Raw genomic sequence first — 27,297 nt, forward strand, 5'->3', positions numbered from 1 at the left:
TCTAGCTTTTGGCTCCTGGCAGCTGAGCCCTGAGCCTTGTTTTTAGCACATTTCTCAGAATGCTGCCCACAGGTGGGCAGGGAGGTTCAGGGCCCCTTGTTGGGTTCCCTTCTCTGACATTGTGTTCTTTGCAGGTGCGGCTCTGGGGCCCCTCCTGGCTGGCCTTATTTCACCCACAGGCTGGAACAATGTCTTCTACATGCTCATCTCTGCCGACATCCTGGCCTGCTTGGTACGAGTTCTTGGGGTACACACATGGGCACTGGTGGGAGTGAATGTCCTGTCCTGCCAGGCTAGAACCCGGGAGGTCCAAATCGTTGGCCGTGAGGGGCTCTGGAACATGAGAACAGCTGCCTTTCACTCAGAACCACTTTCCTCCCATGAGTGAGCCCCTGCCAGGTGAAACTGTGCCCACACCCTTCCTTCCTGCCAGCCCCCTGGTCACCTAGCACCGGGGACTAACCACGTGTTCATTGCTAATATTTCCCTCCCTTCCCTTGGGTACTCGAACTCCCCACAGCTCCTCTGCCGGTTGGTGTACAAAGAGATCCTAGCCTGGAAGTCATCCCTGGGCAGAGACAGAGGGTGAGTCCTCCAGACAGCTATAGCTGTATCCCCAACCTTACCTCTTGTGGGCATTAAAACCGGTGCTCTGGTGCTCAGCACCCAGTCTGAGTCCACCTGTAGCCCAGAGTGGAGCCAGACCCTGGATGTGCTCCGTGGCCCCCCCACCCCTACCCCCAGCCCTGCTAATGTGTCCTCTGTTGTCCCCATATGTCTCCATAGCTCTAGTCTGGCCCTAACCCACCCGCGATAGTATTTTCCTCAAGTCCCATGACTTTTGTGAGTATTTTCTTCAAGTCGGTGACTAATGTGCCATTAGAATGGGGCCTGCATGCAAATCCTCTCTCCTCCACTGTGATTTTTCCAACTTCCTTTTTGTTTTTCTTGGGGGCCAACTCCAAAGACTCTCTCCCCGAGCAGAGCATGGTGCTTGGGATCTGTTTCCTAAGGAGCCTGAGCTGCCACAGAGGTTGGCAGACTCCTCTCCTTAGGGCTTTGGATGTACCCCGAGGACAGAGGCAGGATCCAGGGAAATAGTTTTCCCTCTGAACTCGGACTCTGAGCCGTACGTACCTCCTGAAGTTCAGAAACCGAGATCATCTGGCCCCTCTGCCTGGGGTGTACAGAAAAAAGCAACTATCAATCAAAGCCTCTGGGAGAAAATTCCGATCAAGTCTCGGTGGCTGGCCTGGTGTGTTCTCTTTGTACTGCCCAGTGGTGGCGGGTGTGGAGGCCGCACAGATAGGCTAGTGGCTGAGGCAGAGCCAGCAAGAGGTTGGGCCGTGTGCTGGTGCTGAGGGTAATGCTCTCTTTGGCCTTTCTGGCTCTCCTTTTGAGCAGGAGGCTCTGGCTAATGAGCTGGCCAGAGCCGTGGACCTGGTCCTAGATGGTAAAAGTGTGGAAGAAGCCCCTGGGGTCATGGTGACCAGCATCATCTCTGGGGAAGCACTCCCACTTAAGGATGGCATATTCCAGGTTCAGGGGGAGAGGAACTGAGAGCAGGAGGCATTAGCAGAGTATCTATCTGCCTGCCCTGGAGGAGGGGGCAGGGGATCGGTGCTCCTCCCTTCTGCCTTCCCCAGGCCAGGCTGAGGGGAGGCTGGGAGAGGAAGAAGGAAGCAGGAAAGGGGGATGAATACTTGGTAAGCATCTGCTCTGTGCCTGGAACTGAGTCTGACTTCAGACATCCCCACTTATCTCTCAGCAACCGTGAGGTTGGTTCTCTGATCTCTCGATGAGAGGCTCAGAACTCATGGAATGTGCCTAAGGCCTTCAGCTTGTCCCAGCAGAGTCTGCTTTGCTCTGTACTGCTGCCATCCTAGGCTGGGCCTTGTCTGCAGAAGGCCAGTGTGTGGGGGAGCGGAGGAACGTACTAGGGTAGAGGGAGCACTGGGCCTAGAACCAGAAATCCCTGGGCAATCCTGACTTCTCTGCTCACTTTCATTTATAAGACCTTGGGCATATCCTCTGAGCCTCCACATCCTTATGTGTATAACATGGAGATGCTTATCCCTAAATACCCGACAAGATGGATAGGAGGCTGCGATGAGACGGGATATGTGATACTGCTTTGTAAAACTGTCAGATGCGGTACAAACATTGTAAGGTTTTCGCTATTATCCTGGCTTGCTGAAGAGGTGAGAGGGCTCCCTAATGGTAGAGAATAGGGATGAGAGACAATTATTAAGGGACCCTACAAACCCATCTTCCCTGCTCCGACCATTGGCTTATTAACCTGTGCCTCACTTTCTCTTCCACTGCCCCTCTCTCCTGCAGGTATAAAGAAATATGAGGCCTTGATTGGAAGAGAGGCACGGAGGGCCCCAGCTGATTCCCAAAGAGCTCTCCCCCTCCCGCCACCGGGGGCAAGACAATGGAAACTGCCAGCGATGGCTGATGGAAGCCTCTTGACCTAACACCAGCCAGCCCACAGGGCTGCTAAGGGGCTAGGCGATTCTCCATGGGAAGGGACCGCCAACATGGGGAATGGAAGACTCAAGGGCCTGCGCTCTGGAAGCCGCAAGCAGAAAGGATGGGGATCAGAGCTGAGCGGTGTCTCCAGCTTGCTAAGGGGAGGATATGTTCAGACTCTAGCTTGTTCAGATTCCAAGACCAAAGGCAGAGGGTTGACATGGACCAAGGCTTGGCAAAGGTGTGTTCTCCTTCCCGTGTTCAGTTTGAACCTCTGTGACCAGCCTGTATCTGTCGGTGGATTTCTGACCCTGTTTCGGAGCTGCCCAGCCTCACTTGGCTTCTTCATCCACCAGCCGGTTTTCTCGTGTATTCCCCCACGTTGGAACCTCTTCTCCCTTGCATTTGATTCTGTCTCTAACTCCTGACCTGAGTCGATTAAAGTGTTACTGCTATATCCTCCGGGGCCAGGACTAGGGAGACGCAAGGGAGGTGCCAATGGTGCAAAAGTTAGGGAGGCATCACTCTTGGGCTTGGGCCTGGGCCTGCGCCGCCCTGGAGAGTGAAGGCCTCCCTTGCCTCAGTCTCCTGCCAGCCCTCTGCGTCCCCACGGGAAGAGCAAACACCAGTGCAGTGCTGGGGAGGGAGGGAGGCATGACTGAAAACACCAGCGTGTGGATGGTAGTTGCAGAGTGCTCACTGCTTGCTAGCCCTACTCCAGGAACGGAGCAGACGGTGGACACAGAGCAAGGACTTCTGCCCTGAGCACAGGCACCAGCGCGACGAGACTAGCAGGAAAGAAGGCTGCGTGGTTCATTCCCGCAGCTGTCACATGTGTAGATGCCTGGAGCTCTCTGCAGCCTGCCTTTTCTCCCCCATGTTCCCCATGTACTTATCCCAGGCACCCCCCCCCCCGCCCCAATCCTGGAATGCTGCCTGCCAGGCCGGCTCTTGGCATTTCTCCCTGTCCTCCGGAGCCACCCATCAGCACAGTACAGATTCCTGTTGCCCACTGTGCCTGTGCTCGCCCTTATTAGGGCCTGGCCCAGTCGCATGGGTTGTTGGGGTCCCGGGACCACGGGGTTCGTGTACTGGGGCTGCTTACAGCGGGCATTCCCTGGGGAGATGCTCATGGCCACACTGATGACCCACCAGTCAAATGGGGAGCTGGAGCCACATACCAGGTACAGCTGTCACATTCACTGGGACACCTGGGCCAGAGCAGCACTGAGATAGGTGGCGCCCACTGCTGCGGTGACACACCGGTAAGCCTTCGACTTGCCTGCCGCTCACCCTGACTTGGAGCCAGTCAGGGACCTTGTCCTCGGGAGCCCCAGGGCCAGGCCTTACGTCCAGCATTCTCAGATGCTTCTTTCAGAGCAGACGCTAGATGGTGCCACCATCCCCCGGCAAAGCCTGGCATGGGCCACACACCGGTCCTGCTTCCAGATGGGGAGGCGGGAGCAGAGGGTGCTTCGTTAGCCAACTTTCGGCCTTCTTTCCACTGCACCAGGTCGGGGTAGGAGTCCTGGGAGGCCTCCTCTGGTGGTGGGGGACTTCCGCTTCCCTGGCCCCACCACTGGCTACCTTTAAGCCTGTGTCCTCATGGAGAGAAAATAGTCCTACCCTTGCCTACCTCGAAGGACTGGTGTGAAGGGAGAGGAGTCAGTTGTCAACACACTCCCCCCCAACCCAGGAGCTTGTCTGGGGGAGGGGTGAGAAATATGAAAACAATAGGAGAAAAACACTGGAGGTAGTGACTGGAGCGGAGACATCCCTCCCTATGCCTGAAGGGAGAGGGGCCGGAGGGTGGGTGATCCCGGGGCAGGAGGAAAGAATGTGTAAGGTGTCAGAAGGAGGAATGCCTGGGACTTGGGCAGGTGGTCAGTTTGATAAGGTCTGGAGGGGACCTGGAAGAGGAAGGGAGTTAATGCCAATATAGAGCAAGCCCCTACAAGTGCAGCATGGGGACTGGAAAAGAAACAAGAGGTGCCAGCTGGTGCCTGGGCCCAGGGTAGGCATGGCACCCGCGATCAGCAGAAGGCTTGTGGAGCTCAACGCCTGGCTCAGAAATGAGGACTTGGGCTGTGGGAGGGAGTTTGGGGGAAACACCAAAGGTGGAAAAACCCCAGCCCTGAGATCTGTCCCTCTGCCCTCGTCTCCCAGGTCCCAGGTTCCCTGCCCTGCTTCAGCTCTGTGCTCGGACCCGTTCCCCCGCAAGCCTGCTACCTGCCTTCTCTCTGGGCCTCAGCACTCACTTGGGGCTAATGCAGGAGCATTACGTTAATTAGTTATTCATTTAATTTAACTTCACATTTGGTCTCAATTAAGCTTAAAGTGTTCTTCCTTATAGATGTTACAATAGCACTTGTAATTAAAAAGCAATAACTCTTTGCATTTCTCCTTTAGAGAGCCATTGGGAGGCTGGGGTGGTGTGTGGTTGGGGGGGGTGCGGGAAAGAAGTAATGAAAAGAAAGGGAACCCTTGGCACACTGAGGCTTTCAGCAAGACTGAAGTTGGGGGAAAGGAGACTCAACACATCATGGGTGTGGGGTGGGGGCCCTGGGGACCAGAGAGTGCTCCTGGAGATAAGGGGGCAGTGAGGTGGGGAGGGTGGAAGGAAGCGATCCTTAGACATGGAGGGTGGGGCCTGATATTCTGTGGCCGGCAGAACAATGCCCCCGCCCCCAAAGATGCTCACAGCCTAATTCCGGGCCCGTGAATATGTTAAGCGCAGATGTGATTAAGGACCATGAGATGGGGAGACTATGCTGGATTATCAGGGTGCGCTCCTTAATCAATCAAAGAGGCAGGCAGGAGTGTCGTCGGATTAGAAGATGCTGGCTCTGGAGACAGAGAAGGGTATACTGGTGCAGGAGTGTGGGCAGCCTCTAGACACTAGAAAAGGAAAGGAAATGGGATTCTCCCCGAGAGCCTCCAAAACCTTTATATTAGCCTCGTGAAACCTATTTCAGATTTCTGATCTCCCAAACTGTACAATAATAAATCTGTATTCTTCAAAACTGCCAAGTTGGTGGTAATTTGTTACTACAGCAGTAGGAAGTTATTACGTGTTCCCAGTGTAAAACTGGGACATCAATTTGAAGACAGAAAAACCAAAGAAATCCCCAAAGATTAAAAGAAAACAAGTGGAGGGGATGGCTATGTAGCATTTAGGTACAGCATAAACGCTACCCACGTTAACTACCCTGAGTTCTTCTGAAGGCAGGGCCTGTACTAAATGCACATTCTTCAGGATTCCCAACATGATGTGATGAATGCCAGAAAAAGAAACTTTCTTGTTCTGTGGTGTTGGGCCCAGATTTTGATCCCTGTCATTTCTTCGGTCCCAAGAAACTGAGACAAGAAGGGTGTGTGTTGGGGTGGGGTTGGGGGCTGGGGTTCTGGAAACTTTTTTCCTTGAGTAAACAGCAACCACCAATAATGATGTTAGAAAGAGAGATCAAGAAACAAATACATTCTTGGTTTGTGGCTTTGATTCTTCCAGTGGCGCTTCTGAAAACCAACCCAAGTATCAAACATTCCAGTGGACCGTGCTTAAGAGAGAGATGGCTGTGTGTGTCCTTGAAAACTCCATCTATGGGCTGCTCCACTGAATCTCTCTCTCAGCCACTGAGGAGCCAAGTCCAACAGGGCAAAGACCCACCAAAAACACAGGGTGGATGAGAGCACTTGTCTGTGAGGTCCTATGTAGCTTTTGTCTCTTTGTCTCGGACTCTTGCCCAATCTTAAGATTCTGGGTTTTCCACTAGACTCAGTTGCTGCTTTTTTGGTATTTCTATCAACTGGATTTACATCACTTGACCTTGGTCCCTCGTTTTTCTTTATTTTTATTTTATGGAGCAAGATAGTGTAATATAAAGTATGTAAAAGCTTAGACTGGAGCCAAACCATCTGATTTGAAATCCTGACTCCTATTTAACCTTGAGCTAAGTGACCTCAAGCAAATCACCTCACCACTCTGTACCCTGTCCCCATCTGTGTAATGGGGATAGTAAGAGTACCTACCTCATAGGGTTGCTTATGAGGATGACTTAATATTTACAAAGCATTTAGGAAAATGCTTAGAACACATTTGGTAAATATAATGAAAATTGTGATTTCAGCCTGTGAGGAATAGAATATTTCCAAGCATTGGGATGGAAACAGAGAATAAAGATTGAACCCTATGAACTATGAAATCCTGTCCAACCTTGACTTTTTGTGCTCCTGTGAGGATAATCAACACTTCATTTCCATACCGTTTCCACATCTGGAAACTTGCTCCTATGTGACAACAGCCAAATACTTAAAGGTTTAAGCCAAGAAGTTATGACAAAATATTTATTATTCATACTGTAGATGTTAACTAGAGATTCTTTAATGAAAGTTTTACCTTTTTTAGACACGGGTTAGGGAAAAGATGGGTACCAAGAGCTAAAAAAAATAATATTAACCAATGTAGAAACAAGGAGTTGTTTGACAGCCAAAAATGATCTTTAAGTTATCTGAAGAGGGAGATGTCAGGAATCCCCATGTCAAGTTTGAGCCCCACTAACTAGGGAAACTTTTAAAATCCCTTTCACCTCTCTGCCTGTTGCTCTTCCGTAAAATAATTGCAGCAGGTTTCTTTACGTGTTGAATAAAAATCAAAGTAAAATAAAAATTCTTCAACTGAAGCAGCAACGAAATGGTTGATGGAACAGTTTATGTCTTAGAGAAGTTCTAGAACAAGACATGGATTGCTTTATGTTAGAATAAAAACATTGGGGCGTGGGGCGCCTGGGTGGCGCAGTCGGTTAAGCGTCCGGCTTCAGCCAGGTCACGATCTCGCGGTCCGTGAGTTCGAGCCCCGCGTCGGGCTCTGGGCTGAGGGCTCGGAGCCTGGAGCCTGTTTCCGATTCTGTGTCTCCCTCTCTCTCTGCCCCTCCCCCGTTCATGCTCTGTCTCTCTCTGTCCCAAAAATAAATTAAAAAACGTTGAAAAAAAAAAAAAATTAAAAAGAAAAAAAAAAAAAAAACATTGGGGCGCCTGGGTGGCTCAGTCGGTTGGGCGGCCGACTTCGGCTCAGGTCATGATCTCGCGGTCAGTGAGTTCAAGCCCCGCGTCGGGCTCTGTGCTGATGGCTCGGAGCCTGGAGCCTGTTTCCGATTCTGTGTCTCCCTCTCTCTGACCCTCCCCCGTTCATGCTCTGTCTCTCTCTGTCTCAAAAATAAATAAATGTTAAAAAAAATTAAAAAAAAAAAAGAATAAAAACATTAAAAAATAATTTGGCGGCTTTTATCCAGGGATGGTTAGGAAGACAGCCTAGACAGCTCAGAGGCTACTTCTTAGGCTAGTCTATCCCACCAGGACTGATGCTTTATACCCAACAGGTACACAGTAGATATTGAATGAATGGCAGTGCATGCTGGATGAAGCATGACTGAATGGCTATGCATTCTCTCGTACCTGAACATTGGTACAATAATTTTGATGAATTTTTAGATCAAATAGCTGATACCATGTGTCAGTAGAGAATGTTAATATTACTCCCATTTTTATAAACGAGAGATTTAAGGAACTTGTCAAAAAATGACCTAGGAGGTGTGTTTTGGGGGCTTGAGGGACTTCTAACATATATCACACAGCACCACCTAGCAGACTAGATCAATGTCTCCATTGTGGGGTAGTGTGGCATCACTTTTGTCAGGTTACAATTTTAGCTAATTTAGCTTTTGTCAGGATACAATTTTAAGAGGCTATGAAATCATCTACTTTTTATGTGGAACTCTTGATTTGCTCTCCCTCTCCAACTTGTAAACAGTGGGGATCACCACAAGTCTCTCGGCTACAGGATCCCCTCTGGGTAAGGAACAGTATAGCACAACCTGCTCTAAGGCCATTGATCAAAGAATGATGAATGGGACATTAAGATGACCTCTAAGCCCTGTCTCTAGGAAGGCAGTGGGCACAAGGGGTGCCATATTAGACATTGTAGGGGTGGCCCATGTAGAACTCTCAGTGAAATTCACCTTTCAGCCTCCTACTTCTTATCCCACACACAGGGGGTTGGCCACGACTGCTCTGAGCATGAAGGTAGAGAGTAATCTATCATTTCCCCACACTTGGTAGTTATGGATTTGGGATCTATAGGAGGCAGGCCAACCTAAAATACTTTGTACAAAGTATATATTTTTTCCCCTGTCATTTATATCTGTGCAAAACACACACACACACACACACACACACACACACACACACACACACGCATTAGGTAGCCGTGGTATTTGGGAAGGGCTTTAGTTTCCAACCTTCACACATTTTTCCCTGTGTAAGCAGTCACCCAAAACTTCATAGCTATTATCCATTGATCTCAAAGTTGGACACCTTTGTTTGGGAATAAAAAAGGATGATTCAAGGTCAAGATCTACAAGTTTTCCCAGATTTGATCTGTCAGCAAGTCTCTCAGGAGGTGACAAATGGCAGCCCGTGCTTGTTAGGAGTCCGTGCTCCACTTGGGCTGGTTCAATGTCTCTGCACAGAGACTCACAGGTATCTGGAAGCTTCAGTGCAAGTGTTCAGAGAGGAGGACAAAGCCTGACTCCCAGCTTGCCCAACTTCCCTCCATATGTTTGCATTCTCCTTTCTCCCCTCCAATCTGGTTGGAGGGATATTTCTTCTTTCCTTACCTGTGGGCCCTAGGCTAGATGAAGAGACGATTTCCTTTGAATGGTTCTATGGCAAAGCCTTATCTGCAAAGGTTTTCTGAACTGAATAAGATACAGTTCAAATGCAGAAATAAATATATCTGGCCCTCACCAGCCCATGACTCCCAAAAGTCACCCATTCTCTCCTCTTTTAACTTAGAACTTAGCCCCCACTGGGGTGGTGGATTGGATCTTCTCTACACTGACAAGAGGATCCAGGAGAGAAAGTGAAGGAGATGTGGCCCTGACTTCCTCAAGCTCTCAAAGTCCCACAAAGCTCAGCGTGTTTTCTTTTCAGTCCAGAGACAGGCCCTGGAGTCTGTTACGCCTGGGCACACACACTGGATGTTATATGATGCCTGGGCAAGTTAGTTCATCTCCTTAAGCCTTAATTTTTTTCTACTTTAAAATGGAATGATAAAAATAGATCATAATCTATAATAATTACATATATAACATATATATTATATATTTAATCTTTAAACCTAAAATTTAAATAAATTGGGTTTCAGGGTAACTAGTGTCATATTGGCATAAAGTACGTGCTCAAAGTTCTCCTTCCAACTTGTTTTCTGGTTCTTAATTTTAAGTCAGAAGATCCTTCTTCATTTAGTTCTAGGGAGTCAGGAGAGCCTTCCAAAGTAGAAACAGCCCAGAGCCCCTCCATTTAATGACAAATCTTGGGTGATCTAGGATTTCAGATAGGCATAGAGTTGTATCTATTCCTAGGAACATACATTTCTTACCAGCTTTGCAGAAAGAGCTACAAAGATGAAAAGAAATGATAATAATCCAAAATGGACTTTATAGTAATTAAAGAAGGCACACAAAGGCTACCAAATCCTGAAAGAATCCAGAGATCCACAGAAACAAGACAAACAGTCAACATTTCCATACCCTTCTTCTAATCCCCAAGCAAACTTGAAATATAGAATATAGACTGAGAAAGTCTTGGCCAAGAGTCTGAGGTGAAAGTCGGTCCTTCGGTTGTTTATTGCTTTATTATAGCAGAGAGAAATGACACCCATTGCTTGTATAGATTCTGTGACACCATATGCACACTGGTCAACAACCAACATCTGGGTAAGTCTTCCAACTCATCACATTAAAATAAGCTTTCGAACTTGGAGTGCCTTTCCTTTCCAAATGATCCCAACCTTGTAACTAAGAATCTTGTGTATTATCAAAAGGATGAGATTCTTCTGTCTACTGGACAGGGGAAGCCAAAGTGCTCCTTTTCCCAAAATCCACTTAATGATGTCTTGATTGAAAATCTACCAGAAGCACATCACTATCTTTATTTCCCTGTCAAAACAGAAAACCTGAGGAACAAGTGCTAAGAAGATAGCAGTATCCCTCGGAAGATGGTGGGAATCGCCTCTGCAGGGCCAATTTTGCAACCCCATTTTTGGAATCCAGGATTCAAGAGATTTATCCTAGTCATGAATGGATATTTCTCTGATCTTAAGGCATGAAGGCTGTCAAAACAAGGCTCTGAACAGTACCTTTCTGCTCATTAATGACATCAAAAGCGAAGGACAGAACAGGTCTTGGCTTTCTTGAATAGTGCTCAGTAGGACCGCAGTGGTTTGGCATAGATTGGCTCCAGGATATGATGAATGAGAACCAAAAAGAGGCCTCCAAGGAAGACAGCAGTGAGGAAAGCCAGCAGGACATAGCGGCCAATGAAAAAGGAATCCACAATCTGCAGAAAGAAACATCAAAAAGGATATTACTATCACTTCAGCACCCTGGTTGTGCTCATCTGAAATCTTTGATGAATGGGCCCAGAGTCTGTTTGTATTTGTGACTTCCAGAAACATCCTGATCTGAGTCTCTTCTGTAAATGGTTGGGAAATAACTCCCTGAGCTGGAAATACAAGATAAAGAAAAGATTAATGAAGTACAGGGGGGAAAAAAAAGGCTCGATATAGGAGGTTTCATAAACACTCCAAAGACCTTAGATGAGCTCTTTTATGTTCTGAAATCAGTTATCTGAAGGAGTTCATGAGAAGCTTGCTTCCTTGGTCTTAGAAAGTCTCATTTTTGTTGTTGTTAAGTTTTTATTATGGAGAATTTTAAATATATATAAAAATATAACAGCATAATAAACCCCCCTGTATCCAAGATCGAAGCCCCCAACTCATCAACCTGCTGCTGTTTCAGGAGGGCTCATTTTCAAAATGGAAAGGTGATTCTTGAAAATTTTCATCAGAAGTGTCCTGAACCCTAACATTCATAACCCAGTACTCTAAGGGTTAGGTTAAGTGGCCTTTTGCCTGAGACACTAAAATCCTTACAGGATAAATAACGTGCCCTAATCATACAGTTGGCTGTCTGGCAACCAGTCATACTTGAGGCCCCAAAGCTGTTGGTCTTTGCTGACAAAACCTACACTTCAGAGTTGGCTCTGCCCACTTGTCCACTGTCCACTGCCAGGGCTCTACTCTCCCCAGACCCAAATGGTGGTGCTTAAATTGGGACAGGAAAAAACAACTGAATTTATCGATCTAATGGAGAGGGAATATGAACCAAATGACAGGGTGATTTCACAGCTTTCCAAAGGGAATAGAATCGCAAATACTTGAAAGGCAATGGAGGTAGACAGGATAGTGACCCAAAAATGTCTACATCCTAATCTCCAGAAATGGTGAATATGTTAGATTACATGGCAACGGAATTAAGGTTGCTGATTGGCTGACCTTAAAATAGGGCGATTAGCCTGAGTTATCCAATCCAGGTGGGCCCGGTCTAATCACATGGGTCCTTAAACATGGAAGAGCGAGGTGGAAGAGAAGGTCAAAGAAAGAGATGTCAAGATGGAAGTAGAGTCAGTGGGATGTTACCTTGCTGGTTCTAAAGATGGAGCCAGGGGGCCACTAGCCAAGGGTGGACTCTAGAAGCTAGGAAGGGCAAAGAGATTCTTCCCCAGAACCTCCAGGAAGGAGTACAGCCCTGCCAACCCCTTGATTTTAGCGCAGTGAGGCTGCATTTGGACTTCTAACTTACAGAACTGTAAGACAGTACATCTGTGTTGCAAACCTAAGTTGCTGATTTGTTACAGCAGCAATAGGAAACTAATACAGTGGCAATACACAAAGTACCTGTCAAGTCCTAGCGCTGCTCTGATTGCTGAGATCCAAAGATACCAAGAAGAAAAGGGCCGCTCCAGAGATTACCCCAACAGCCAACTTACAACAAAGGTCAGTTTGATAAAACAGCTTTAACATAACTTTGACCTTGGCTCCAGTACTGAACAAGTCTCTTGCGGGCTACATGTTTGCTCGTTTGACACGTTTCACTTTTTAATTAGCCAATTAGCAGGCCTTGGGTGCAGAAGGCCCAGGTCATGTATTATTGATACAGTATTGAGCCAGGCTGCTGCAGGGGCCAGTTCTCAAAACCTGAAAATGAGAACACCAATTCTGCTGGCCACGCTGACGGACATATTTTGCTCAAACCTCATTCTTGTCTCCTGGGTCTGAAACTCCTATGACAGAGGATAGAGGGATTAAATTCGAAACAGTGTTTGCTCTGTGTCCTTCTTCGAATATTCACATCTGCAGCAATCCGGAAATATAGTTGCCTTCATCACTCTCTCCCTTTCAGACAGGGAAATGGAGGTGGGAGTCTATTCCTGGCTCCCACACGTGGTACTTACACTGACAGGGTGGTTTTCAAATGCTGATAAACACCTGAGGTGTATGGAAATAATTCCTTAAATTTGTGTGGTATTATGTTCCTTGGACTTTTCAGTGCAAATTGCCTCCCTTTTGCCAGGACTAGTCCCAGATAGAGTTAGAAATGTGTTCCAATTTTAGTTCAGAAGTTGTATAATTTTGTGTACTGTTGTCTGGTGTCAAATACTCACCCATGAACTCTCTGGGATGGCCCCCAATATTCTGTTGAGTCCCCAACAATGAAGGTTTTGCAGACAGACCTCAGCTTGAATCCTTGCTCTGCCTCTTCCCAAATATGTATGACCTTGGGCAAGTTACTTTAACCTCTTATAGCCTCAGTGTCCTTACCTATAAAATGGGGATAATAACAGCACCTACTTCATACTATTTAGGCTTGTCTTAAGGTTTAAGTGAGATCATGCAAACAACGTGTTTAGCAAACAACCTCACGCACAGTAACCCCTTAAACAATATTAGCTATTATTATTATTACCACCTTAAAAATGAAAATGGGGGGTTGGGAGGAGCTGCTAGAAGGTAGATGGGAGGTAGGAAGTCAGTGCCATTACCAAGATCTGAGGGTAAAGTCAGAGCCCCAGCCCAGAATGGACTAGAATAGGTGGGGTCTCCAGAGAAGGGCTATGAGAGAGAGGTTAACAAGCCCCCTAGAGAGGTGGGTGCTGGCGGATGGTGTTCCAGGAACTAGGGCCAGCTGATCTCCCAGACTACTGTCAGTACTGAATTCACCTGTCTCTACAATTACTGCTTTCCACAGAAATTCTCTTTCCCCACTGATCTCTACGGAAAGTACTCTCTTCACATCACAAGTGGAGAAAATCAAACACGGGGAGGGCAACCCCGAGGGCACTGCATACACTTTGGCCAGGATCTGACTTCCTGAGCCCAGACTACCAGGATGAGGATGCTTTCATTTCAGGGCCAGGCCCTGTTCCTGTTCCTAACTCAGGGCCTCCTCTCTAGCCCCACAGGATCAGGTGGCTTTTGGATACACTGCTTGTTCAACTCGATGCACAGTGGGGATGCACTCCAATCAGGCAAATAACTGCCCAGTGGTCTTGCACGTGGGAATCAGAGTGAGATTCCCAGTCTGGGTGGAAGGAGAGGGGAATTTAAAACTCCCTCTCGGCTTTCCCCACCTTTGTTTTAACTTTACACTTCTAACACATGTCGGCCGACCTGACATTGGGGAACACCTCAGGGCAGGATGGAGGTCTAGACTGAGAGAAGCAAGAGTTATAACTCAGGAGGGCAAAATAAAACCAATAGTTTTACCTTCATTTCGACCTCTGGGGCTGGGACTTCACTGGCTCGAGGGAAGACCAGCAGAACTGATGTGATGATCAGAGCACCGAGGAATACAAAAATGACAGAGAACCTGGGGTCAAAAGACAGAATGTCACAAGCACGCTTTACAGATTCCTCTCTAATCAGTGAGGTCTGGACTGGCTCTTCCTTGGAGCCAATATTCTAAGTTTCAGTCTATTAACAAGGCCTAGAGACCTGCTGTCCACACTGTCCAGCGAATTTAGAAATGGTCTCTCCTTCATCCCAAAGCCCTTCTTTCTAGACAGGTCCCCAGCTGGATTCATTCCTATTTATTCCCATAATTCCCAATTCCTAAGAATGGGAATTGGTAGTTTTAATTTTTGCCTCTGCAAAAAATGTCATAATCATGAAAAATCAAAGCAGCCCTCCCCTCTTCTCAATCTCTCAGTTTGTTTTCAGACTGGAATACTTTGGTAAATCACATAGTTCGCTGCTTCATACCGATACTGTCTGGCCAGAGCACAGCTCTATAGCGTTGTTAAAGTCAGTGTTCTGAGGCCAGTGCCCGAGAGAGAGCCAGCCCAAGCCCTTGGTGCTCCTGAAGTGTCCCTAGGCCCAGGTTACAGCCTCAAGACTGGACTTGCATGTGCCCTAAGTCTGAACAATTAAGAAACACACACACACACACACACACACACACACACACACACACACCCCAAGAAATTCACAGGCAGCAAAAGCAGATTTCCTTTTCATCTCTCGTGTCCCCCCATCTCCTCTACCGTGAAAACTAGAAAACACCACTTCCCTTCTCTCACCTCTGCTTCAAAGCATCAATAATACAGTCAGTGCTTATGACAACAGGTTAAAATACAATTCATTCAAACTGCCAGTAATTGCAAAAATGGTCTTCTGGATTCTAAATGTTTAATAAGCATCAGCGATTTCGCTTCTAATTGCTTTTACCTTGGACTCTCAGCTGGAGAGAAAGCCTTACCTCGCTACACCGGACGCTCTGGACAGCAGCACACACAGCAGCAGCACTAACACCCAGAGCAGGGCTAAGATGAACACGCCAGCCCCCACTCCGAGCACTGTGCCAGCCATCTGTGGGAGAAAGGAAGCATAAGCACTGCACCCCAGCTCAGCCCTGGGGCCTTCCCACCACCATAAAGTGTCTGCCCTCTGTGTGCAGGTACTGCCAGTCTTCCACACACTCCCTGCTTTTATAATGGTGTTCAGACAAAAACAAATACAAATACACATATAAACACAAATACAAATACAGAAAGTCCAAACTCATTATGATGAACTTCTGATGACTGGTGTGATAGGATGCATCAGTACGGGTCTTTGGGAATGTCCAATCCCTCAACAGGAATTAGAAATTTAAAATCCCCAAACCTTTCTTTTCAGTGAGGACAGAGAGGTTGCTTTTTGCTCCGTGTGGGTCATTTCAAATTTGGTATGTGAGTTCTAGTTTGGCTTCCCCAACCCACAGCATCAAGCTGAACTCACTCTTGATATAAAATGCTAACAGAGGGCTGTGAAGGCACCAGGACTCAAGTCAAGCACTACGGAGCCAATGTGGAAGTTGAAGCCCTCAGGCCAAGTCTGTGGTGTGAGCTTTGACTCCCCAGACAGTCATAAGACAGAAATGTCCCACTCTATGGTTGAGTTTTTATTCATAAAAGGAAGCAAACTCCTAAGTCCTTAAAGACAGCGATGATGAAGAAGAGAGGAGCCGCCACTATTTTGAGCATCCACAGTTTGCTAAGTACCTTACACACATATTTCATTTAATCACGGAAGCAGGCTTCTGAGGTAGATATTATTATACACGTTACAGAAGAGGTAACTGAGGTATAAGGTGAAGGGATATGTGTTTACAAACCAGTGGCTTACAACAAAACATTGTTCTGTCATAGTTCTGGAGGCCAGATGTCTGAAATCAAGGTGTCAGCCAGGCCCAGCTTTCTCCAAAGGTTCTAGGGGAGAATGCTTCCTGGCTCTTATAGCTTCTGGAGGTCCAGGCATTTCTTGGCTTGTGGCTGCATGGCTCCAGTCTCTGCTTCCGTCTTCCCATGGCCTTCTCCTGTGTGTCTCTGTCTCCTCCTCTTCTGTCCCTTATGAGGACACTTATGGTGGATTTAGAGTCCCCCTGAAGAATCTGGTTTGATCTCATCCTCAAGATCATCCATTATGTCTGTGCGGACCCTTCTTCCACATAAAGTCACATTCAGTTTCCAGGGATTAGGAGGTGGGCACAATCTTTTCAGGGGCCACCATTGGACCCACTCCACTGATTCTATAGCACCTCCCCCGATCTTCCCCTTCGGATCAGAGACAAATCTTAAGCAAATAAATTCCTCCTCAGTTGATGGTTTTCTTTACCCTGATGGTCTAAATACCACAAAAATTATGATCTATGAGAAGTTCTGTTATAAAGGCATTGGAAAGATCAGAAAGGAAGCCCTAAGCATGAACTGTCAAAAAACCAAACAAACACTTATTCAATCAACATCTATTATGTGCCTACCATGTAAAGCATTGTGTCACAGTCTGGGGATCATGAGGGTAAATAAGACATACCTTGTGACAGAAGCTGCAGGCCCCCTGGAGAACACCGCCATGTGAACAGCTCTCCACACCATAGTGTGATAGGAGACAAAGTACGGTGGGAACTGAGATAGTGAGGAGGGCTTTACCAGGGAGGTGACTTCACACAGACCCCTTTGGGGAAGAATCAGTGCGGCAAGATGACGGGTAGGAATGGGGTGGGCAGAGAGAGGAGTGGCAGCAGATGAGGCTGGGCTCCCACTTGCCTCTCTAACTGGGGCACACCCCCCCCCCATTCGAGCACATGGTTTCATCTCAGCAATTCTAAACTGCCAGGTGTTCCCCACCTCTGGCTCCTTGTACTTGCTGTTTCCACTACCTGGAATTAGCCCCCGGCCCCCAACAAGCCCTCTAGTATTTGCACTGCTGGCCTCTCCTCATCCTCCTGATTTCAGCTTTAAATGTAACTTCCTCAGAGAGGTCTCACGTGTCGGCTCTCGCTAAAGTAACCCCCAAACAACTGCTCTCCATCACTCCTTATTTCCTTCAGGGGACGTTTCACTAACTGTAGTTCTCATTTTTACTTATTGTTTACAGGCTGACTTTCTGTGTCTCCAGCCAGTATGGTGAACTCCAGGAGGGCAGAGACATTATTTCTTGCTCACCACAGTATCCCCAGCTCTCACCACTGATGTTATGAGCAAGAAATATTTGTTGGATGAATAAATGAAGCAGTGCTAACAAGTCCACAGAAATCAAGTAAGGGGGTGATAGGATCATACTTAGCTTTAGAAAGATGACTGTAACTTCTGGTCGATATGCTGGACAGACCTAACAGGGAAAGTACCTCACACAACGGTGAACACATAGAAATGCTTAATAAAATAGAGCAAAAAGAATTCAGTACACAGTGGAGCTCAGAAGCAATAAAGGAAAATCCTTAAGCGCTATAAATGAAAGTGTAATTCAAAGCCTGAGTGTAAGCAGGAGCTGAGCCCAAAGGTCGACAGGGTACCAAAACCAGCTGCAGACCTTTGCAGTGGTCCTCTCCTAGACAGATGAAGTCTTAGACCCATGATACAGAGAACTGAAAATGAGACAAGGCATCAACAGCATTATTGATAATAGCCAAACTACAGAAAGGCCCAAGTGTCCACTGACTGATGAATGGATAAAGAAGATGTGTGTGTGTGTGTGTGTGTGTGTGTGTGTGTGTGTGTGTGATGGAATATTACTCAACCATCAAAAAGAATGAAATCTTGCCATTTGCAACAACATGGATGGAGCTACAGTGCATTATGCTAAGTGAAATAAGTCAGCCAGAGAAAGACAAATACCGTAAGATTTCACTCACATGTGGAATTTAAGAAACAAAACAGATGAACATATGGAGGGGGGAGAAAAAAGAGAAATAGACACAAATCATAAGAGACTCTTGACGATAGAGAACAAACTGAGTGTTGATGGAGGGAGGTGGGGGGATGGGCAGATGGGTGATGGGTATGAAAAAGAGTACTTCTTATAATGAGCACTGGGTGTTGTATGTAAGTAATGAATCTCTGAACTCTACTACTGAAACCAATATTGCACTATATGTTAACTAACTAGAATTTATTTTTTTAATATTTATTTTGAGAGAGAGAGAGACAGTGTACATGAGCGGAGAAGGGGCAGAGAGAGAGGAAGACAGAGAATCCCAAGCATGCTCCACACTGTTAGCGCAGAGCCTGATGCAGGACTCAAACTCATGAACCTTGAGATCATGACCTGAGCTGAAATCAAGAGTGGGACACTTAACCAACTGAGCCACCCAGGCGCTCCATTAACTAACTACAATTTAAATAAAAATTTGAAAAAATAAGAAAAGATCAAGGCCTAAAGCTAAGCCCTGAAAGGGCTCACCTCTCTTTGAAATAGGGACTAAAACATCTGCTGCTGACTTAGGTTGGAAGAAAGTTGGCCAAGGACCTCAGGCCATGGATGAAAAAAGAATAACCCAAGAGGAATCTGATTCCTAATCCCACACCACATGCAGGTGTGGGGTTCAAATCATACTACCAAAGTGCTATGGGAATCGCAAGTAGTAAGGTCAACATAAAACCAGTCCAAAAGTGAGAAACCCATAAGAGCCCGGCAGAGACAACTGAAACCTTTCCGTAGGGATTGCTGCACAAGTCGGCATGCAAGGCTCCTGTGAGACTGGGTATAAAATAAAGATGTTTTCAGACATACAAAGACTGAAATGGAGCTCACCTGTCATAGGTGTACTGTGCAAGCATAAAAATGAACCAAGAAAGAAGGCATGAGATGTAAGGAGTAATGGTGAGAAGGATACTGGGAAATATTGATGGTAAAGATTTCTGTAACGATAAGAAGGGCACACTTTTTGAAGAGTTAAAAACAAAGAACAACAGCAACATATTTATGGATATGTCTCCTCAGGCAAGGAAACCAAAAGCAAAAAGAAAATATTGGGACTACACCAAAATAAAAAGCTTTCGTGCAACAAAGGAAACTATCAACAAAACAAAAAGGCAACCTAGTGAATGGGAGAAGATATTTGCAAATGATATGTCCTATTAGGGGTTAATACCCAAAACATGTAAAGAACTATAACTCAACACCAAAAAACCCACTCTAATTAAAAACTGGGTAGGGGCGCCTGGGTGGCTCAGTCAGTTAAGCCTCTGACTCTTGATTTCTGCTCAGGTCATGGTCCCACGGTTCATGAGATTGAGCCCCATACTGGCCTCTGCACTGACAACAAGCCTGCTTGAGATTCTCCCTCTCCCTCTCTCTCTGCCCTTCCCATCTCATGCTCTCTCTCTCTCTCTCTCTCTCTCTCTCTCTCTCTCAAAATAAGTAAATAAAAACATTTTTAAGAAAGAAAAAAAATGAGTAGAGGACATGAAGAAACATTTTTCCAAAAAAGACCTACAGATGGCCAACAGACACATGAGAAGATGCTCAACATTACTCATCATCAGGGAAATACAAATCAAAACCACAATGAGATACGACATCACACTAACCAGAATGGCTGGGATTAAAAAGACAAGAGATAGTAAGTGTTGGTGAGGATGTGGATAAAAAGGAAGCCTCATACACTATTGGTGAAACAAATTGGTACAACTACTGTGGAAAATGGCACAGAGGTTCCTCAAAAAATCAAAAATAGATATATCATATGATCTGGGGCACCTGGGTGGCTCAATCGGTTGAGTGTCCAATGCTTGATCTCAGCTCAGGTCATGATCTCATGGTTCAGGAGATCGAGCTCACCTTGGGCTCTGGCTGACACTGTGGAGCCTACTTAGGATTCTCTCTCCCCTGTTTGCCCCCTCCCCAGCTCATGCTCTCATGCTCTCTCTTTCCTCACCTCTCAAAATAAATAAACTCTAAAAAAAGAAACAAAGAAAGAAAGAAAGAAAGAAAGAAAGAAAGAAAGAACTGTATGACTTAATATTTGGGTATGTACCCCAACAAAATGGAAACACTAATTTGAAATGATACATGCACCTGTATGTTTATTGCAGCATTTATTTACAGTAGCCAAAATATGGAAGCAACCTAAGTGTCCATCAATAGATGAATGGATAAAGAAGATGTGATACACACACACACACACACACACACACACACACACACACACACACAGACACTGGAATATTACTCAGCCATAAAAAAGAATTAAATCTTGCCATTTGCAACAACATGGATGAAGCTAGAGAGCATTATGCTAAGTGAAATAAACTAGAGAAAGACAAATAACATATAATGTCACCATATGTGGAACTGAACAAACAAAACAAGTGAACAAACAAAAAAACCAGACTCTTAAATACAGAGAACAAACTGGTGGTTGCCTTAGGGGAGGTAGGTGGAGGGTGGGTGAAATAGATGAAGGGGATTAAGATCCCACAAATCATGAGATGAACTGAGCTGAAATCAAGAGTCAGATGCTTAACCAACTGAGCCATCCAGGTGCCCTTAGATTTTTTTTTTTTTTTAAATCAGCTCTTTGCAAGGAAAGCAAAGGCTGCTAATAAACAGATTGAAAAAGCAAATACAAACAAAACAAAAACAAGGGGACGGGGAAATGGGGTGATGTTGTTCAATGGATACAGAATTTCAGTTCTGTAAAATGAAAAAGTTCTAGAGATCTGTTGCACAACAACATGAATATACTTAAGACTACTTAATTGAACGTTTAAAAATGGTTAAGATGGTAAATTTTATGTGTTTTTTAACCACAATTTAAAAAAATCTACTGAAACAATGAGTATCGAGCAAAATAGAATGGAAAGCTTTGAAAAGTATTAATAGCAATATTCACAAAGAGCATAGTGAATAGATACAACTCAGGACAAATGTGAATCTCAAACAAAGCCTCAAAATATATAAAGCCAAAATCACTGCAATAAATGGACAGACCCACAAATTTAGTGGAGATTTTAGTACCTCTCTCTCAGAAAAAGTGGATATATGAACGGCCAATAAATGTGTGAAAAGGTGCTCAATTACATTAGTCATTAGGAACTTGCAAATGAAAACCAAATTGCAATCCCTCTAGATAGCCACCAGAATGGCTGGGGAGCTACAAACTTCCAGTATGAAATAAATAAGTCACAGTGATTCAGTACGTTGTATACCTGAAACTAATATAACATTGTAGGCCAATTATACTTCAATAATAAAAACAAAAAAGGTAGCGCTAAAATATTTGTCAACAGTTGTGTGGAGGATGAGAAAGGACAGTTCAAAATTAAATCATCTGTTATCTTTTTGTTCTGGAGGAGGCAACACCACCAAGTGTTGACAAAGACATGGAGAAATTAGAACCCTGATTCAAACAAACCAAGTGTCACAACTTGGGAAATCTGACCAGTATCTGGATAGTCAATGGTATTAGGGAATAATTATTTATTTGTTAAACTGTGGTGACATTGTGGTCACATGGCTAAAAGATATCTATATCTATATCTATATCTATATCTATATCTATATCTATATATCTCACCATCTTTACATCTATCTATCACCATCTTTTAGCCATGTGACCACATTTATATATATACATATACATATACACACACACACATACACACATACATACATACACATAACACAGAGAACAGAAAATTGTGTCTGGGAACTTCATAATTATCCAGGGAGAGGAGGGGAGGGGAAGGTAACATGAAATAAGACTGGTCGTGGGGTAATTGTTGAAGCTGGATCATGAGTACACAAGTGTTGGCTCTAATATTTTTTATACTTTTGAATGTATTTGAAACTTTTGTAATAGAAAGATATGTGTGTGTTTAAGTAGGAATAAATCCAAAAAAAAGGTGTGTATGGTTTTTACAGCAAAAATTGTTCAACTTTATTAAAAGGTATATATTTTTAAAGGCCCTAGGAGAGTAACAAAACAGACCTGAACAGAGAAATAACCTACCTTCCTGGACAGAATGGTTCAATATTAAAAGATCTCAATATCAGTTCAATGCAGTTCTAACCAAAATCTCAAAATAAATTTTTGTGGAACTCATGGAACTTGAAAACGGATCCTCAATTCATATGGAAGAGCAAAAGCCCAAGAATAGCGAAAACAATTTTGAGAACTAGGATGGAGACTTGCCTTTCTTGTTACCAACTGCCGCAAGACACATTATAAAACCAAGGTAATTAAAACAGTGTGATATGGCATAAAGACACATGGATCAGCGGAATAAAATAGAGAATCCAGAAACAGATCTGTGTATTTATGAGAACTTTGTACAGGACAGAGTCGGCTTGGCTTCAGCAGGTAAAGGATTTCATAGATGGTGTTGGGACAAATGATTATCCAATCAGAAAAGAGTAATACTCGACCTCTACCTTATATCCTATATGAGCCAATTTTAAATGGAAAGTAATTCATAATAAAGCAGCATATGCTTAAATATACAAATGTTCAGGCTGACTACACTAGAATACATAATGAAGTACAGCAGTCAGATGCTTGCACCTAAACTTAGAATCGCCACGAACGCAAAAGCTACAAATGCAGGCTCATGCAGGTGTGTTGTATGGCAACTCAAATACCACGAGCTGGGCTGCCTTCGGTTATGCGATCTTCTCAAGTGATGAACAACTCTTGTTAAAGTTCCAAAACACAAGTAAGTATAATTTCCCCTTGATTTACATTTGAGTTGCATTCCTGGAAATTTTACTATAGCAAGCTGTGCCAAAAAAAAAAAAAAAAAAAAAAAAAAAAATAATATATATATATATATATATATATATATATATATATATATATATATATAATGTTTATATGAAAAATGGAGTTAGGCTCTAGGCTCAGATTATAAATGGCTACCCTGTGGGACACTCAAAAATTGTGCAGGATGCGGGACAGTTCTTCACTGCAGAACATCTAGCATCCCACCCTGCTCTGTAAACCCCAGTAATGCCGCCAAAATCACAATTATAACCAAGTATGCTCTCACAAATTCCAAAATGACCAACAGGGCAGTACCATCCCCTTGGAGAACCACTGTCCTAGAAAAACTCTTGCATTAAGAGACATGTACAGGGATGTTTATTGCAGCTTTTTTCATAATAGCAAAACATCTGAAAAAACGTTAAGTGTCCACCAATAAGGGAATGGATACGATGTTACACTCATAAGAATGGATACAACATTATACTCATAAGAAACACTTAAAATAAATGAACTTTGCTATCTGTATTGATATGAATGTATCTCAAAAACAATGTTGAGGGGCGCCAGGGTGGCTCAGTTGGTTGAACGTCCAACTGATCTTGGCTCAGGTCATGATCTCGTGGTTTGTGGGTTCAAGCCCCATGTTGGGCTCTGTGCTGATGGTGCGGAGCCTGCTTGGTATTCTCTGTATCCCTCTCTGCCCCTTCCCCACTCACAATCTCTCTCCCTCTCTCTCTCTCAAAAATAAGTAAGCATTAAAAAAATTCTTTTTAAATGTTGAGTAATAAAAGCAAATTACAAAATGAAGCCCACAGTATGACACTACTTGTATTTTTAAAATTAAAAAAAGCAATTTATATCATTTATAATGTACAGATATACCACAGAAATACAAATACATAGGCATGAATGATGTACAACAATTTCAAAAGAATGTTTGCCTCTGGGAGGGAAGAAGGGAGGAAGGTAAATGGGGCCAGAAAAGAGAACAAAAGGGATCTGAGGATTAAATCTGGGATGTTTTATTTATTTAAAAGAAAAAACTGAAGCCGAGGTGCCCAAATGTTAATGTTTGTTAATCCAGTTAATAGGGCATAGGTATTCATTATACTACCCAGTGTGATTGTCTGTTTATGAAATTTTTGAGATAATTCTTAATTTTTAACCAGGTAGCTGGTGGCTCAGTGCATATGAATCGAACTCAGAGACCAGAGATTAGTGACCAATAGGGGACTCTCTGGGTAAGGGATGATGAGGGTCTGGACTCCTGCCTTACCTGTGAAAATGGAAAGGGGTTGAGAGAAAAGGTGCTAGAGAAGACTCAGGTTTCCCGCTTGGTTGACTGAGCTGACTTGTACTACCCTAACAAGGTAACTAGTTAAGTGTAATTGCTGCTGTTTTGGATATTGCACAAATAACCTGTAAAACTTGGACCAACTCTAACACCTAGAATACAGGGCAAGTGGTAGCCGAAGCTGGTTCTATTAGAAACATTGTGCTTCAATCCCCCGTGGAAGCTTAAATGTTCATGAGACATTGGGGTCCATATAGGACATGGCTTTAAAGTAAGGAGATAAATATCCCCAAGTTCTTATAGGAATGAGGTTCATCACAGGGTGCCTGGGTGGTTCGGTCGGTTAAGCATCTGACTTCGGCTCAGGTCATGATCTCTGGGTTCGCAGGTTCTAGCCCTGGTTTGGGCTCTGTGCTAATGGCAGTCTGGAGCCTGCTTGGGATTCTGTGTCTCCTTCTCTCTCTGCCCTTCCCCCACTCGCACTGTCTCTCTTGCTCTCTCAAAAATAAAGATTAAAAAAAAATTTTTTTAAATAAGAATGAGGTTCATCACTTTATAACCAATCTATACATTTTCGCACTAAGCTTGGAAAGGAAAGGCTGGATATAGCATATAGAGTGCTGTTATGGGAAAGGAGTGAACATCTAGTCATTTTATACTGTTAAATTCAGCGTGGAAATAATGCTTGTAATAAAATATGTATTATAAATATGCAAAATGATTAAAACTATGGTGTTTTTGATTAATGTCCAGGACTTTTTCAAACCTGGAGAATGGATGGTTTAGCCAACCTGGTTTCCAAAGTCCATTTACCTAAGTCTATGGCATTTAAAGCAGGTAGACTAGAATCAGAATAAAATAATGTCTCTATTTGAACACCCTGTTTAGTAGCTGACCAGCAGAACAGTTATGAGGCCAATTTCCCCCTCTGTGCTCATGCTGTGAGGTCCTTCTTTGGAAAGAGATTGCCCAAAACTTTTAGAGGTACATAGAGTGCAGTCCTCATTCATTTACCATTGGTTCTTCATACCGTTTCATGCAGCTCTCAGAGAAAACAGAGAGGCATACGTTAAGGTGCCTGACCCCTGCATGTACAGCCTTATAGATTAAAAATACACTGTTCACCACCGCTGTCAATCATGTGTGAGAATAATAATGGCCATTACAAGATGACTTACAGTTCAATACAAATGTGGATTCCATAGAGGGTAACTTGGCCCTAGTGCTGCTGGTGGTGGGAGATAGGTAGTTCACCCATTCCTGGACTGTCACTGGCTCAAGCCCTTGAAGGCAGAAAACAGGGATTACAGGGGTGAATGGCCCTTCTTCGAGGATTCCTTTTCCCTTTCCTTTATAGCCTTCCAAACCTTCAACTATAATGCGGGGGGGGGGGGGGGCGGGTATCATTTATTTTTCTACATTAAACATTCCACTACGGCTTTAATTTTAATATATTAGGATAATGTTCTCACCTTTGTAATTAAGTAGAATGCAAGTCTGGGAAAAATCAATCGTGGAGCTACCTAAATGCCATCCATATGACATCATCTCAACGCACTGAGAGAAAAAGGGGATCGATGGATCCAGATCTCGTCCTCCCACCTCCTTTCCTGGGTGGTGTTTGGACTTGAAGGTACCATAGCGACTATTAGCTGCATCACCATGGGCTCTCCGGACAGCAGCACCCCAGGGCTGGAGCGTCAATACCCCAGGAACCAGGGCTCTAGCGTCTCTCCCCAGCCCTGTAGCTGGTTCAAACGGGCGCAGGAAAACCTCGCAGGTCTCATTTGAAGAATGTTCGCCCAGCTACCTCCCAGACTGGAAAGATGAAGGTCTCGATCACAAGGTATTAGAATCAGGCACTGACATTTCACTTTCTTAGGAGCATGAAAATTAAACCATTCCTTCTTTCCTAATTAATTTCCCAATTAAGTATTTATTAGCCACCGGGCCTTGGGTCCAGATCTACGCTAAGGGTAAGGGTGCTCTGAGAGTCCACGCACAGCCACCCACCCACGCTTTCTTCCATACTCCTGAGCCCCAGCCTCCGCCATTCTCCCTTCTCAGCCGCCCCCACTTTTCCCACCTCCCCCTCACCTGGCTCTCCTTCTCCCAGGTCCCCTACTCACACCTCACTGTCCGGCGAGTTCCAGCCCACAGGGGCTTTGATCTACTTACGACGAATCACAAGTGGGTTTTCATCCAGGCGATTCCAGATCCGCTAATCAGCGCCACTCTTTCAACGCCCAGTTTCCTTCTTATTTGCTTACGTCCACAGGGCCTCCAGGCAACGCGGAGCGGGGTGGGTGGGCACGTCGCTCTTCTTTACGCCCTCCGATTGGTCGGTGCTTTTGGTCGAGGCTCAAGTTAGATTGGGTCGAGGCAGTCCTGACTCCGCCCCCGTCCCATCCCGTTGTCAATCATACTATCCTTTAGGTAACCCACAGGACCATTGGTCAGTCCTGCCTGGGGGCGGGTTGTCAGGCGAGGGAGAGCTGCTTCTCTCGGCCTCGCTGTTACCATGGAGACTGTACAGCCAGGTTGCGTAGCGCAGGAAGGCGACCCCTTCCCCTCATGGAAAAGTCCGGAGATTTGTACGGCAATCTATACGTTAATGTCTGTTTCGGATTCTGATAGACATCTCAGTCCCCGACACAGTGGTTCGGGTGGGGCTCGGGACTCTGGGGGCAAGTCAGATTAGGCCTCGGAGAGGTGGGGTGAGGCCCAGTCATTAAGGGTCCCTAAACCCCACCCCCACCCCGCGAAGGGAACAGAGGCCGAAGCACAAGTTGTGACAGCATCGTGTTTTCATTTGTCCTTACCTCGCCCTATTTTATTTGGAGTTATTCTTCCGTCAGCCCTAGGAAGTAGACTATGGCCAGGGTCATTTTTCTCACGGGGCAGACTGAGGAAGCAAGGTCGGGGTCATAAAGTAAATCTGTAGCCACACCTCCAGGCAGCTGGAACTGCACTTACCTGACTGCAGACTAAAACTTGCCGTGATTTTGCTCCAAAGCTATGTATGGCTGTTAGACCAAAACATCCATAAATCAGGCCAACCAAAGGAAATAGGACAGAGGACGCATGCTCCCCTGCTGAATCAGG

At 45.1% G+C, this 27,297-nt stretch overlaps 3 protein-coding genes across 13 annotated transcripts in view; 2 read left to right on the top strand and 1 right to left on the bottom strand.

Annotated features, from left to right (window-relative positions):
- Window positions 1–4,872, top strand: part of SLC37A2 (solute carrier family 37 member 2) — a 34,343-nt gene extending 29,471 nt beyond the window's left edge. For all 4 annotated transcript variants that reach the window (XM_042957912.1, XM_042957910.1, XM_042957911.1 and 1 more), the window contains 3 exons: window positions 135–232; window positions 521–585; window positions 2,341–4,872. In XM_042957912.1, coding sequence (XP_042813846.1) covers window positions 135–232; window positions 521–585; window positions 2,341–2,356 — 179 coding nt within the window. In that variant the 3' untranslated portion in view covers window positions 2,357–4,872. The remainder of the gene's footprint in view (window positions 1–134; window positions 233–520; window positions 586–2,340) is intronic.
- A 5,261-nt stretch (window positions 4,873–10,133) lies between these two features.
- TMEM218 (transmembrane protein 218) lies at window positions 10,134–27,291 on the bottom strand. Of its 8 annotated transcripts, none has more exons than XM_042959553.1 (6): window positions 27,169–27,291; window positions 26,371–26,540; window positions 25,371–25,475; window positions 15,129–15,238; window positions 14,138–14,240; window positions 10,134–10,869 (listed from the first exon to the last, which is right to left on the bottom strand). In XM_042959553.1, the coding sequence occupies exons 4-6, from the start codon at window positions 15,236–15,238 to the stop codon at window positions 10,735–10,737; spliced, it is 348 nt and encodes a 115-aa protein (XP_042815487.1). In that variant the 5' UTR covers window positions 25,371–25,475; window positions 26,371–26,540; window positions 27,169–27,291; the 3' UTR covers window positions 10,134–10,734. The 8 variants fall into 8 exon arrangements, with proteins under 8 accessions (XP_042815487.1, XP_042815488.1, XP_042815486.1 ...); XM_042959554.1 differs by lacking the exons at window positions 26,371–26,540; window positions 27,169–27,291 and adding exons at window positions 25,665–25,749; window positions 26,290–26,305; XM_042959552.1 differs by lacking the exon at window positions 27,169–27,291 and having other exon boundaries at window positions 26,371–26,544.
- PKNOX2 (PBX/knotted 1 homeobox 2) overlaps window positions 25,959–27,297 on the top strand; it is a 317,669-nt gene continuing 316,330 nt past the window's right edge. The window contains exon 1 of the mRNA XM_042959546.1: window positions 25,959–26,038. The gene's annotated coding sequence lies outside the window, so the exon portion shown is untranslated. The remainder of the gene's footprint in view (window positions 26,039–27,297) is intronic.

This window comes from Panthera tigris, chromosome D1, assembly GCF_018350195.1.
Source record: "Panthera tigris isolate Pti1 chromosome D1, P.tigris_Pti1_mat1.1, whole genome shotgun sequence".
In the NCBI taxonomy this organism is placed as follows: domain Eukaryota; kingdom Metazoa; phylum Chordata; class Mammalia; order Carnivora; family Felidae; genus Panthera; species Panthera tigris.